Raw genomic sequence first — 13,242 nt, 5'->3', positions numbered from 1 at the left:
TTCATATTTTATCAGATCTCAGGATATGGAAGGACACTGTAAGAACAAAATCAATAGATTTTACTTCATTAAAATTCAGAATTTCCTAAGTGCAACTTAGTATCCTGCATTGGATTCTGGAATAGAAAAAAAGAACACTAGTGGAAAAACTGGTGAAATCCAATGAAACAATTTAGTTAATAGTGTGTACTAATTTCATGTCTTACTTTTGACAAATGTGCTAGATGTAAGTCACTAACATCAGGGGAAGACGGGCACAGCTGGGAACTCTCTTTCCCATCTGTGCAACTTTTCTATAAATCTAAAATTATGCCAAAATCAAAAGCTAAAAAAATTGAGAAGCTCTCTAAAACAGATTACAATACAAGTAAAATAATAAAGCAAATGACAAACTGGGGAAACTATACAACAAAGTGTTATCATCTTAATCTTTAAAGAGTTTTTACAAATCTTGGCCTTGTTTCCATGTTCACTGTCTGTCATTTCTCACCAGAACATCAGCTCCCTGGAGGGCAGGGATCTCTGTTTTGTTTTCTGCCGTGTCCCCAGCACCTGGAAGAGTGCCCGGCATGTAACAGGCACTCAGTAAATATTTGCTGCATACATAAATGGACCACAGAAACATTAATACCTCAGTAGAAACATGATGGAACGTCCTGACCAGGTTATTCACTTTGCAGAAGAAAAAGAACATAAGTAGCCAAAAAACCTTTTAAAAAATGTTCGGGGTGGTGCAGTGGTTAAGAATCCGCCTGCCAATGCAGGGGACACGGGTTTGAGCCCTGGGGCAGGAAGATCCCACATGCTGCGGAGCAACTAAGCCCACGAGCCACAGCTACTAAGCCCGTGTGCCACAACTACTGAAGACCGCGTGCCTAGAGCCGGTGCTCTGCAACAAGAGAAGGCACCGCAATGAGAAGCCCGCGCACCACAACGAAGAGTAGCCCCCGCTCGCTGCAACCAGAGAAAGCCCGTGCGCAGCAGTGAAGACCCAACGCAGCCAAAAAAAAAAAAACCCATTAAAAAAAAAGAAATGTTCAGCTTCACTGAAAAAGACATTTTCACCTATCAAACTGTTAAAGAAATTTTCAAATGACAGTATACACCGCTGAGGATGTTTGGTGACTCCCTCACATGGTTCTGGCAGCAAACTTTGTGTAAAGCAATCTGCAGTTCACAGAGAGGGTCTTTGTCTTTAAAATCTGCTTTAGGAATCTAACCTAAATCAGAGATGCTAACAAGGATTTTTGTTCCTGTGCTGGTACTTCCTTGAACAGGCCATGCGCCTCGTGCTCACGTTCCTCCTCTACCTGGACCCTCCTTCCCGCTCACTCTTGCTCTTGGCCAGTCTCTCCTTTTGCGAGACTCAGCTCACACATCCATGGAGTTATACACATGAATATGAGTGTGCGTTCTTTCTTAACTTCACACCCTGGCAGCCACTGTTGGGAAGCAGAAGCTATACTTTTTTTCACTGCTGCTAAAATACAGGTTCAGGGTTAGCATATGGCAGGAGGAAGAGGGCTTAGAATGAGCTACCGTGGCAGAAAACTGGTAGAGAATCGTCTTGGCTTTCCCCACTGATTTCAGCTTTGTCACAAGGGAGAGAAGAAGCAGGGTCAGGAACTGAGATCACAGAAGCTCACATGAGGCTTATTTTTGATGAGTGCTAAGCAGATTTCTGCCACCAGAATAATAGCTGCCTGCAAGGGCTTTGGACAGCAAACAGAGCCAAAGTCACGCCAGGCACACAGCCTGCCAGAGTGCATGGCCTACTGGCCCTGGGCGCTCCTAACCAGAAGGGAGGAGGCCCACACTGCATCATGTGGTAACAGTTTGAAAATGTCTCCTGGGTATACTTCCAGTAGGTTCGAGTGATGAAGTGGTTAGAGGGAAGGATGCTTTAGCATGAGCAGAAACCAAGGGCGTTCAAAAGGCCGTACGTAAGAAACCGAATGGAACTTATACCTCATATATACATCTCTCTACAACTTCCTTTAAAATGACAATAATTTAAATTAGGTGTTTCAGCAAGGATGACTAGTTGTCTACCCAGTCTCCATGCTTTCTCCTTACTCACTTACAGAAACCCAGGCATGTTACAGGGACCAAGAAGGCCCTGCCATCAAGCCCTGTTTCCCAGCCTCTCTTGCCAAAGGGGTGGCCAATGCAATGTAAGTGGGAGTCATTGGGTGGCATTTCCTGGAAGAAGCTTTAAAAGATGCCCATGCAGCCAGGACCCTTTGGTCCTTTCCTCCAGTTCTTTTCTTTCTGCCCGGAACATGGACATAATAGCTGGAGCTTCAGCAACCTTACTGAACCATGAGACACACTGATGATAAAAGCCAAGTGCTTAATAAGTCCAGCAAAGCACAAAGGTGGAGGGAGCATGGGCTCCTGATGACCACGAGCTGCCACCTCTGGTCTGCTTATTTGGGAGAAAATGCAGGCCTTTACCTTACTTAAGGCTCTGCTGCTTCAGGTTTCTGTGAAGTAGCAGCCAAAAGCATTTCCTAATACATGTGGTCATACTAATTATCAATGAACTTACCCTCAGATTTTAATAAAGAAGTATACCTTTGATTATTAAATGAAAAAATATACACCATTTTCTTTTGGCTTTGAAGACCCATGGGAAGCCTTCCTGTTTGCCCCATGAGGCCTGTGTTCCTGGTGGTGGTTACATAAAATGCAGACATAATGTGCCTGGGAGACATTGGCAGCCAAGCCCATCAAGTATACACACACTCTGCCCTGGGCCTCCCCACACATCTCTTGGGGCAAGGCCACAGTCCACCTCACTTACTATTTGTAAGTTCCCACTGTGACGGTTTCAAACTCACCCCCATCCCCAATCCAAGCTCCAAAGGTGGGAATTATTCCTTTCCAAGCACAGCTCCCAAGAGCTTCATCCAATCCCTGAGGAGGTAACTGGGAGCTATAAATAGAGCTAAGTCATTACTTAATCTCTCTGGTGTTTTCAAAAGATTGGAAAACAAAGAAGGGGCCCAGCTCTGACTGGTGTTCCGCTTGGCTTTGTTCTGTGAGGCTGCTCTGTGAGCAGACGTCAGTTTTCTGGAACCCCTGCTTGGAGCCCTGGGAAATGAACTCATGTCTTGGAGAGTCATCCAGGGACATGGCCTACTGTGTTCCTCTGGATCATCTTTGAGAGACGGATGTGTATCTTCCCTCCCTGAAGGATGCAGTGGGCCTTATTTCCCTGTTCGGTTGGACCCCTCATCTTTCTGACTTTTCCTTAGGCACACCTGCCTCCATTTCCCAGTTCCCTGCCCTGGTCCTCTGTGTTCTTGGTTGGTAGGCAACTGTTCTGGGCCAGAGCAAGGGTGAGGGGGCCGCTGGTACCCTCATCGCTGGTGTCCTCATTTTCTGCACAGCCTCTCAGAATGTCAGAGCTAGAAAGGGTCGCAGAGAGTAGCTGTCCAGGGCATTCTTCTGGTCTGTCTGTCCTAAGATGGTTGACAGCTGGATGCAGGGACCTGTATTTCCCCCCTCGCTCTCCCCACCAGCTCTCAGCACAATGTCTTTGCCCTGAGCAGTTACTTAATAAAAGTGGGCTGAATGGAACGAAAGTGACTGCACCCACTCCCAGGGTGTCCCCATGCCTCCAGGCACATCCTGCCCACTCCATGCTACCCTGCTCCAATCCATCCTTCCCAAACTCACTGCCGGCCTCCCCCTTCTCGAGAGGAACAGCCACCCCCTCACCTGGGATCAAGGTCTGCAAGGTTGAGCTCTGTGCCATCCTTCCAACCTCGTCCCGGAACCAACCCACCTCCAGAACCTTCTGCTCGTGCCCAGAAGCCTCCTCACTGGCCTCTAGGCCTTTGTGTTTCGGAACCACAGAGCTAGAAGGGATCTTGAAATCCACAGGGGGAATAGGCCCAGGGAGCGGGCTGGCCTGCCTGCAGCCACACAGAGGTGAGACGAGCTTCCCTGCAGGAAGCATGTGATCTCCCCTGCAGCTCTGCTCTCTGACTAAGAAATGGTGACAGTGATGTCCAACCACCCAGCTTTGCAAAACAACTTGCTCAGGGTTGAGAGCGACTGGGGAAAAAACCTCAAACCAGAAGGATCGATTTTCACCACGTGAAAAGCAACTGAGAGCAGGAACTCCTCCTGGAACATTTGACTCTGACATGTGGATCGGATCCAGAGCCCTCAGCCCCCAAGCAGGGGAGGCCATTGGGGAGGGGGGGTGCTCCCCGAGTGCCAACAGTCCTTCCACCACGAGGAAAGGCTGTTTCAAATCATAGGATCCAAGAAATGATGAATCACAGTCACCAAATCTTAAAAATAGTGGATCTTAGACATGAAGCTTCTCAAAATTCCTCCTCCCTTGGCTTCCAGGCTGTCGGCTTTCCTGGTTCTCCTCCTGCCCCAGCAGCTGGACGCAGCCTTCCAGTGCGGCCTCGCGCCTCGTGCTCAGCCACTCTCCCTGTGCTGGTGCTTCTTCCTGCGGCTTCAAACCCCAGCGTCACCGATGCCCCTGCATCCCATGTATGCAATCAGCAAACACTCAGCACCTCTGCCGTGCAGTTGCTGTTCTAGGCTCCGGAATACAGTGGGGTGATTTTTTTTTTTGTGGTACGCGGGCCTCTCACTGTTGTGGCCTCTCCCGTTGCGGAGCACAGGCTCCGGACGCACAGGCTCAGTGGCCATGGCTCACGGGCCCAGCCGCTCCGCGGCATGTGGGATCTTCCCAGACCGGGGCACGAACCCGCGTCCCCTGCATCGGCAGGCGGACTCTCAACCACTGCGCCACCAGGGAAGCCCATACTGGGGTGATTTTTAACTGGCCCTCCCAAAGCATATTTTATTCCAGTGGGGGAGACAGAAAAAGAAATACAGAAATACACAGATAGGGTAGTGTCAGGTAGTAATCCAAGCTATGAGGAGAGAGGCTGATGGAGGCTGGGAGGCCCCTCTGAAGAGGTGACACGGCAGCGGTGTCAATGGAAGGAGGGAAGGGCCATCCAGGTAGAGGCAGCGAGGAAGACAAAGCTCCCAGATGGGACCCTAAGCACGTTTGGAGGCGTGCACAGAGGCCTGCAGGCTGGAGTGAGGGGAGGGAGAGTTGGAGCAAAGGTCAGAGGCCAACCTGTGCATGGTGGGGGGATCTTGACGGGCCTGTAGGCCATAGTGAGCACTGTGGATTTTGAGGACCTGTGACAGGTTGAGGGCAGGTTTTTAAAGGATCCCTCTGGCTGTGGTGCTGAGAACAGACTGTAGGGAAACAGAGAAAGCAGGTGACCATACAGGACCCTCAAGTGAGAGGCGATGGTGGTCTGTGCGATGGTGGGAGTGGCAGAGGAGGACAGAAGGGGCACGGTTTAAGATATTATTTTGAAGGCAGAGCTGACAGAATTTGCTGACAAACTGGATGCAGGATATGAGAGAAAAAGAGAGGCATCAGACTAAGATGGGCAGGACTGAGGAAAGGACAGATCTATGGGGAAAATCAAGAGTTTAGCTTTGGATGTGCTAATTTCGAGATGCCTTTAGACAAGTGTATGTAAGAATCTGGAGTGCTGGTGAGAGGTTTCCACTGGAAACAAAATTCAGCAGCGTCAGTGTACAGAAGGTGTACAACACCATGGTACTAGATGAAATCACCAGGCAAGTAAGTGTAGATACAACAGACCTTGCCTGGGTCTCTCTGGCTCTTGACCCTGTGCGTGAGAACCACACAACAGGAACAAAACTGCAGGTATTTTTGTGATCTTTAGTTCATCACACATCTCAAAGGATAAAAAGAACCTGGAGAATGGAGAAAATGGAGGGAGTGGTAGCTGAAGGCCCTCATTCGTGGATGCCTTTGCCTTGTCACATTGCCAACCCTTCCCACCCTGAGTCTGGGCGTGGCCACATGGCTTGCTTTGGCCAATAGGATGTTAGCAGACTTGACAAAAGCAGAGACTTGGAAAAATACTTGTATGTTTCTTTTTGCCTCTCTCGTTCTTCTACCTTCCTCGTAAGAACATGCCCAGGCTAGCTCTCTCTTGGAACCCTCCCACCACCATGAAATAAATACAGGCTGGCCTATGGGAAGGTGAGGGACCACGTGGAGCCCAGGTGGATTATCTCAGCCAAGATCACCCTGGAGCTGCTGTTCCCCAGTTGAGCAGCCAGCTGCCTGCAGACACATGAGCAAGCTCAGCTAAGCCCAGTCCAAGTCAGCAGAAACTTCCAGCTGACCTTATGGTTGTTGTCTTAAGGCACTAGGTCTTCAGATGGTTTGTCACACAGCAACAGCTAACTGATGCAGAGGGTGAGGGTTTTTCAAGAGAAAGGGAAAGGGAGAGAGAGAGACTGTATGCTGAGGACGAGAGGAGTGCTTCTCCCTAACTTTAAGCCAAGAGAACTACTCAAAGACCTTGGCGGTGTCCCCTAAGATTTGAAGTATGTAGGGGCTGGTGCCTGACTCACATCCAAAGGCCTTGGGAAAGGGCTGCGTTTCCAGCAAGGATGTGTGTGTTTTTCACGGGCCAATGCGGACCTTGCAGAAGGGACACTGCCTAAGAGGATCACCGGGGCGGGGGGCGGGGAGGTGTCCCCAGCAGGGGAGCTGACCAGAGGTCAGGCCTGAGGAGGGCGCTGTGAGCAGCCAGATGGCGCAGGGAGCGCCTGAGTCAAGGAAATAACAGGTGAGAGACACCAGTGATAGGAGGGGCCCCAAAGAGCCCGCAAAAGCTCCGCTGAAGAAAAACAACCAGGGAGCAGCTACCCCGGCTCACCTCACTACCATAAAGGAGGACCTTACTAGCTCCCTCCCTCTCCCTCTTCACTGCGCCACCCCCAGGGCTAGCAACAGGGGAGTAGGTGCAGCAAGAAAGGGAGAAAAACCTGCTAGGACCTTCTTCCCACTCCAGCTTTCCACATCTGAATCAGATGCAGAAGGCTAGGACAGGATTCGCTTTAAACTGGATGAGTCTGGAGTTTTACTGTTAGACTGGACTGGATTTCTTTCTTTCTTTTTTTTTTTTTTGCACGTGTGGGCGTCTCACTGTTGTGGCCTCTCCCGTTGCGGAGCACAGGCTCCGGACGCGCAGGCTCAGCGGCCATGGCTCACGGGCCCAGCCGCTCCGCGGCATGTGGGATCTTCCCGGACCGGGGCACAAACCCGTGTCCCCTGCATCGGCAGGCGGACTCTCAACCACTGCGCCACCAGGGAAACCCTGGACTGGATTGCTTATCTCTGAAATTGGTGAGAAAATGGGAGGGACCAGAAGGAGAGCAAGTTTAATGGGGCGCCCTATTGAGCCCAATAAACCGTTTCCAATGTGGTGCTTCCCCCGGCTCTGTCCCAGACCTGCTGTCCTCACCCACACTGGCCTGGGAGACTCCTCTGCCATCAGGGCCTCCCTAACACCTCTACCTGCTGCTCTCCCAACCTCCATCTCCCGTTCAGACTTCCCCACAGGATTCAGATCCACCAGCCAACCATCAGCTGACGCCTCCCTCAGGAGGTCCGCACCTGCTCCAGCACAGACCTTCATGCCCTTTCAGTCAGACTCCCACTGCCTCCACCCTTCCCCCCTTCTCACCGTCTCTTGCAGACTGATTTTACCTCCTGAGCAGCCTTCAGTCTTCCCTCTTCCCCCAGGCCCATGGCTGCCAGCCTGGCCCAGTCCCTGCTTCTGTCTTCCCCGCCTGCCATGCGCCCCACCTCCAGTCCACCAGCACTCTGGCGGACAGAGGGAGCCTTCTGAGTTGGATCATGCTACTCCTAGGTTTAAAACCCATTTCCGGGGGCCTTTAGGATAAAATGCAATTTGGGGCCTGATTCCCAATGCTCTTCACGGTCTGGCCCCAGCCGACTTCTCCAGCAATGACTGTCCACTCCCCGCTCACATCTCAAGCTCCAGTCACACTGAATGGGCCATAACTTCTCCCCATAATACTACCTCCCAGCTCAGGACCTTTGCACAGCTGTTGTCTTCTTCGGGAATGCCCTTCCTGTGTCCCCTGTGCCCTCCCACTCATCCCATCTTGATGGGGGTGGACAGTTCAGTGTGAGCCCAGCAGGAGGCACGGGGGTGCTGAGGGGACAGAGAGTGGCCTCTGCGGCTGCCCCCCTTGTTACCACTAGTGATCAAGGGCAGACCCTGAGCACCTCATCCCCACACCCTCTTCTGCCCCCTGGGTGACCTGCGGGGCTGGGCCTGAGAGGTCAGCAGCCCCAGCCCAGGCATGGCGTTCCCAAGCAGGGTGCCGGCGGCAGGACTTACCGAATGAGGTCCAGCAGGGGGTCTGCTGAGCTCATGATGGGCTTCCCACTATGCTCCGTCGTCTCCTTCTGGGCTGCGCTGCCTGGGTGGATGATGGAGACCATGACGATGCCCACGATGACTGCCACGAAGGTGGTCCACAGGTAGTAGGCTACCGTGAGGATGCCCAGGCGGCTGGAGGTCTTGGCATCCAGGGAGGCGAGGCCGGACATCAAGCTGGGAGAACGATAGGGGTCAGTGTCTGTCGGTGGGCAGGCCAGGCACTCAGGCGTACCCACTCTCGCCCCCTCCTGGCTCTGCCTAGCACCCTCACAGCGTTCCAGGGAATGTGCAGGCATGGGGATGCCCCCCACTAATCCAGTCCCTGAGGCTCCATCCAGCCTCTCTATTCTCTGCTCCGCTCTCTCCACCTTGCCCAGTGTCATCAGCCAAGCCCGTTCACACCTCTAGACCTTTCCATGTGTGGTGTCCTCCTTTCACTTGTTCAAATCCTACCCAGCAGGTAAGACCAAGCTCAGTGCCTCCTCTTGGGTGAAATCTTTTAGGAGCCCATTCTGGGGGTCCCACAGCTCCCAGCCTCCTCTGTCATGACCCTGGTTGTCACTGTCACTGTCTGTCTCTTTCATCAGACTGAGGACATGTGAGAAGAGGAGCAGATCTGACTTCTCTGTGGGCCCCTCGTGCCCAGCACGAGCTCTCTGTCCTGCCACCAAGCAGGTGGTTACTGCAGGCTTTTGAATGAACTAATGAGTGAGAGTGAATGAGTGAGTGAGTTAGAGCCCTGGGCTGGGACTTGGTGACCTGGGTCCTAGTCCCAGTTCTGCCCATTGGCTATGTGACCCAGGCAAGCAAGTCACTCCTCCATCTTTAGGCCTCAGGATCTGCATCTAAAAAATGGGGCCATGGTTAGATTTTCCTTGAGAGGTGCCACCCTGTGGCCGTCTTGGGTTAGTGCCCTGGCCCAGACTCTCCTCTCGGGAGACTGTATGGAGAGGCTTGCGGGTCTCTCTCCTCTTGGCTCCTCCCCACTCACCGCCTGCCCTGACCCTGGCTCTCTGCCCACCAGAGCAAGTCAGCCCTGGAGCTATTTTAATCATGGCTGTTTGGCTGGGGATGGGGGATGGGGGATGGGGGCAGGTGGGGAGTGAGAGATTAGTTAAGGAGAGGCTTGCACTTTGCTGCCAAAAGGATTTTTCCCCAAAGCCTTTTCATTCTTTCAGATAAAGGAAGTATTTGTCTGGCTTTAATCATGTAAACAAGAGCAGATAATCCCTCCCCATCCACCTCCTCTATCATTAGGCTACATCTAGCATCAGGGCTGAGCACAGAAAGTCTCTCCTGCACCCCATGGTAACCGCTGCCTGTGAGCACCCTACTCTTCCCTGCTTGCTGTAGCAAAGACTCACTCCTCTTTTAAGACACAGTTAAAGTGTCCCCTCCTCCAGGAAGCCTTCCCTGACCATCAGGCAGGAGTAAGGCCCCTTCTCTGGGCTCCCATGGCCCCTGTGCTGCTCTCTGTCCCAGCCCCACCTCATTGAACTGTTGACTATTTACTGGAAGCACTTCCAGGGCTAGGCCTGGGTCTGATTCAATGCTGGGTCCACAGAGCCAGAACCAAACTATACTGCTGGAGTGTAGTTTGCTGAATGAAGGAGTGAATGAATGAATGAATGAGTCAATGTTTACAACCTCTATTCATGCCTGTCTGCCAGGACACCATATGTTAGTGATGGGCTTAGGGTGGGTCTTAGATGTAAATCCTGAAGGGCTCATAATGAGATTGTGTGGCCAGGAGAAATGGGGGCCACCCTGCAACATCATCCATGAGAGAGATTATCTCCAGACAAGGGCCAGCACCTCGGCCCAGGGCCAGACAGGTCTCTGACCATAACAGGATTTCCTCACAGTCAAGTCCAACTACTTCAGGCCACAGGGAAGCCATAGCCCTGAGAAGAGGCCCTGCTCGAGGCCACACAGGACACTAGTGGCCAGCTGGACCGGAACTCATTCCCCACCTCCAGGCCTGTCCTCCTTCATCCATGTAGTTATTCAATCCTTTAGCACGTGCCCACTCTGTGCCATGCCCTGTGCCCACAGAAAGAAATCAGAAATCAGTCCCTGACCTCAAGTAACTCCTGGTCTGGCAGGGGGGGTTGGGAAGAAGATGGACATGGACACTCGGGACAGAAGTGGACTCAAGTACCCAGGGGTCAAGGTGTTTGCATCAGTACCACAAGGGAGGGGACAAGGACGTGCTATCTTTTTTTTTTTCCCCCGGTACGCGGGCCTCTCACTGTTGTGGCCTCTCCCGTTGCGGAGCACAGGCTCCGGACGCGCAGGCTCAGCGGCCATGGCTCACGGGCCCAGCCGCTCCACGGCATGTGGGATCTTCCCGCACCGGGGCACGAACCCATGTCCCCTGCATCGGCAGGTGGACTCTCAACCACTGCGCCACCAGGGAAGCCCAGGACGTGCTATCTTTATTCAGAGGAGTGAGGGATCACTTCTAGCTAGGAGGATCAGGAAAGGCTACATGGAGCAAGGGGCACTGGAAGATGAGGCAGATTTGGAGACAGAGCAGACGTGCCAGGCAGCGGGACACCAGAAGACAACAGGGAGGCTGGAAAGTGTGGGGACACTGTGGTGTTTAATGTGGTCAGAGCTCAGGTCATATTTGAGGTAGAGTGAGATATGGGGCAGAAAAGATGGACTGAGCTCAGGAGTAGGAGTGACCTTGAGTGCGAGGCCAAGGGGGACACGGGAAAGTGGGGTCCAACACAACACAGCTAGCAGAATTTGCTGGATGTCTGAGAAGGGAGAACTAAGAAGTCCTTAGATCTAAGAATATCAAAGTAAACAAAGTATATAGGGAGGGTCACTGAAGTGGTATTTGTAAGAGCAAAAAGCTGGGACCAACTTCAATTATCAAGGCAGATTAGATTAAAAGTTACAGCATATCCATGCAGTGGGCTTCTAAGCAGCCATCAGAAGTGATGGTGTCATTGGAAAGATGTTCCTATTTTATGTCAAGTGGAGAAAGCAGAGTACAGCATAGTTTGCAGCTCTGCAGGGTGCCCTGGAGCTCCTGTGACATAGACCCCTCTCGAGGTTTGTGGTCCAGATAAACATAGACATGCTTGAGGGATCGTGCAGGAGAGGGGTGCAGATGAAGATCAGATCTCAGAAAGGGGCAAAGGGCTCCTCAGAAGGCCACCCTGAGAAAGAAGAGGTCTAACATGGGGCTGGTGACAGCTCAGGGACAGAGCGGATGTGGTAAGGAAGGGAGTGCAGGTTCTAGATATAGCAGGAGTGGACCCCTGACACAGGGGCTCTGGAAGGGAGAGGGCTGATGAATAAAATGGAAAGAATCCCATCACCTGGGACACAAGCAGTTCCACTGTGGAACGTGGCTCCCGCCCGCCGAATAGAAGGGGTTTTTCTACTGGCTGAAGAGAAAGGGGAGCAGCCGAGGTGGGAGCGGTTGGGGAGGAACAGCTGACAGTATGACAGAGCAGACCCTCCCCTCCCCAGGCTGGTGCCGGCAGTGCCAGGGTGACCGCAGGTGATGGCAGAGGCCGAGGAGAACGGGAGCTAAGTGCGGGGAGGGCCTGGATTCCACGTGAGACGGCAGCCACTCCCGGAACTCACAGTCACAGGGAAGGAAGTTCAACTGACTTCCTTGACAGCCTGCCATTTGGCTGGAGGGGGCTCCTTGAGGTCTAGACTTTTGGGCCAAGCTGTTAAAGTGACCTTTCTGAGAACCTCCAAGCCGGGGTGGTGTGGTCTGCAGGGAGTGTTAGGTCACATGGACATGCACAGGGGAAAAACTAAAGTTTAACAGTAGCTGTCTTTGGGTGGTAGGATGATGGGCAATTTTTGTTTTGTTTTTAATGTTTTTCCACATTTTCTAATATTTTTAGAATAAGCATGTCTTGCTTGTATGATGAAAAACACAACCCCTCAAGTGCCAGCAGCCACAGAAACCGTAATTCATCTGGAGCTTAACTGTCCCCAAACATCTGAACATCCACCTCATTTGATCCTTAACGTTCTGTCAGTGCTGCCCAATAGGACAATAATGTGAGCCACTGTAATGTTAAAGTTTCTAGTAGTGACAGTAAAAAAAAAAAAAAAAAAAAAAAGTCAAAAGAAACAGATGAGGGCTTCCCTGGTGGCGCAGTGGTTGAGAGTCCGCTTGCCAACGCAGGGGACACGGGTTCGTGCCCCGGTCCGGGAAGATCTCACATGCCGCGGAGTGGCTGGGCCCATGAGCCATGGCCACTGAGCCTGCACGTCTGGAGCCTGTGCTCCACAACGGGAGAGGCCACAACAGTGAGAGGCCTGTGTACCGCAAAAAAAAAAAAAAGAAAGAAAGAAACAGGTGAAGTTCATTTTTGGTAAAATTAACTTTAATAATACTTTATTTAACCCAATTTATCCAAATTATTATCATTTCAATGTGTAATCAACACAAAAATGCTTAGAAAAACGGCTTCTGGTTTAAAATTTTAATTTAAATTAATTAAAACCAAAAAGTTCAGTTGCTCCTTGCACTAGCCACATTTCAAGGGTTCAGTAGTCACTTATGACTAGCGACTGCCTGCTTGGGTTGTGCAGTTTGAGTTACAGATAAGGAAAATAAAGCACAGGGGATGGAGCTAATTGGCCAAGCTGCCTAGCTGTGAAGTTAAGACTGGAACAGGGATTCAGCCCTGTGGGGTTTGCCTTCTCCCACAGTGGCTCTCCGTGGTACAGATCTGGTTTAACTCCTGTGCAAGAAAAGGCCTTCCGGTTTTGGCTAACCATGATTTTAATGTGATTCAGCCCACATAATGCCTCTTTAGTTCAACGCTCGGAGTTCATGACCTGCCCCATGGCTACAGCCCTCAGATTTGTGGTGGTGAGCTCCCCATCTTTGGAGGTTTCCAAATGGAGGCTGGGTGGCCACCTGTTGGAAGGCTAGATCAAGGCTTCCAGACTGAGTGGGAGATTC

At 51.7% G+C, this 13,242-nt stretch overlaps 1 protein-coding gene across 2 annotated transcripts in view; it reads right to left on the bottom strand.

The window, feature by feature from the left end:
- The window catches only part of SLC1A7 (solute carrier family 1 member 7), a gene marked incomplete at its 3' end in the record, with an annotated part of 47,324 nt that overhangs the window by 12,538 nt on the left and 21,544 nt on the right, over window positions 1–13,242 (bottom strand). Inside the window, exon 3 of one of the 2 annotated variants that reach the window (XM_081218477.1) lies at window positions 8,250–8,465. The exons of the other annotated variant lie outside the window; for it this stretch is intronic. Within the exon in view, the coding sequence (XP_081074603.1) occupies window positions 8,250–8,465 (216 nt within the window). The remainder of the gene's footprint in view (window positions 1–8,249; window positions 8,466–13,242) is intronic. 2 annotated transcript variants of the gene reach the window in all.

The sequence above is a fragment of the Mesoplodon bidens genome (assembly GCF_964165515.1).
Source record: "Mesoplodon bidens genome assembly, chromosome: 2".
Classification (NCBI taxonomy): domain Eukaryota; kingdom Metazoa; phylum Chordata; class Mammalia; order Artiodactyla; family Ziphiidae; genus Mesoplodon; species Mesoplodon bidens.
This window is presented reverse-complemented; position numbering and strand designations above follow the sequence as displayed.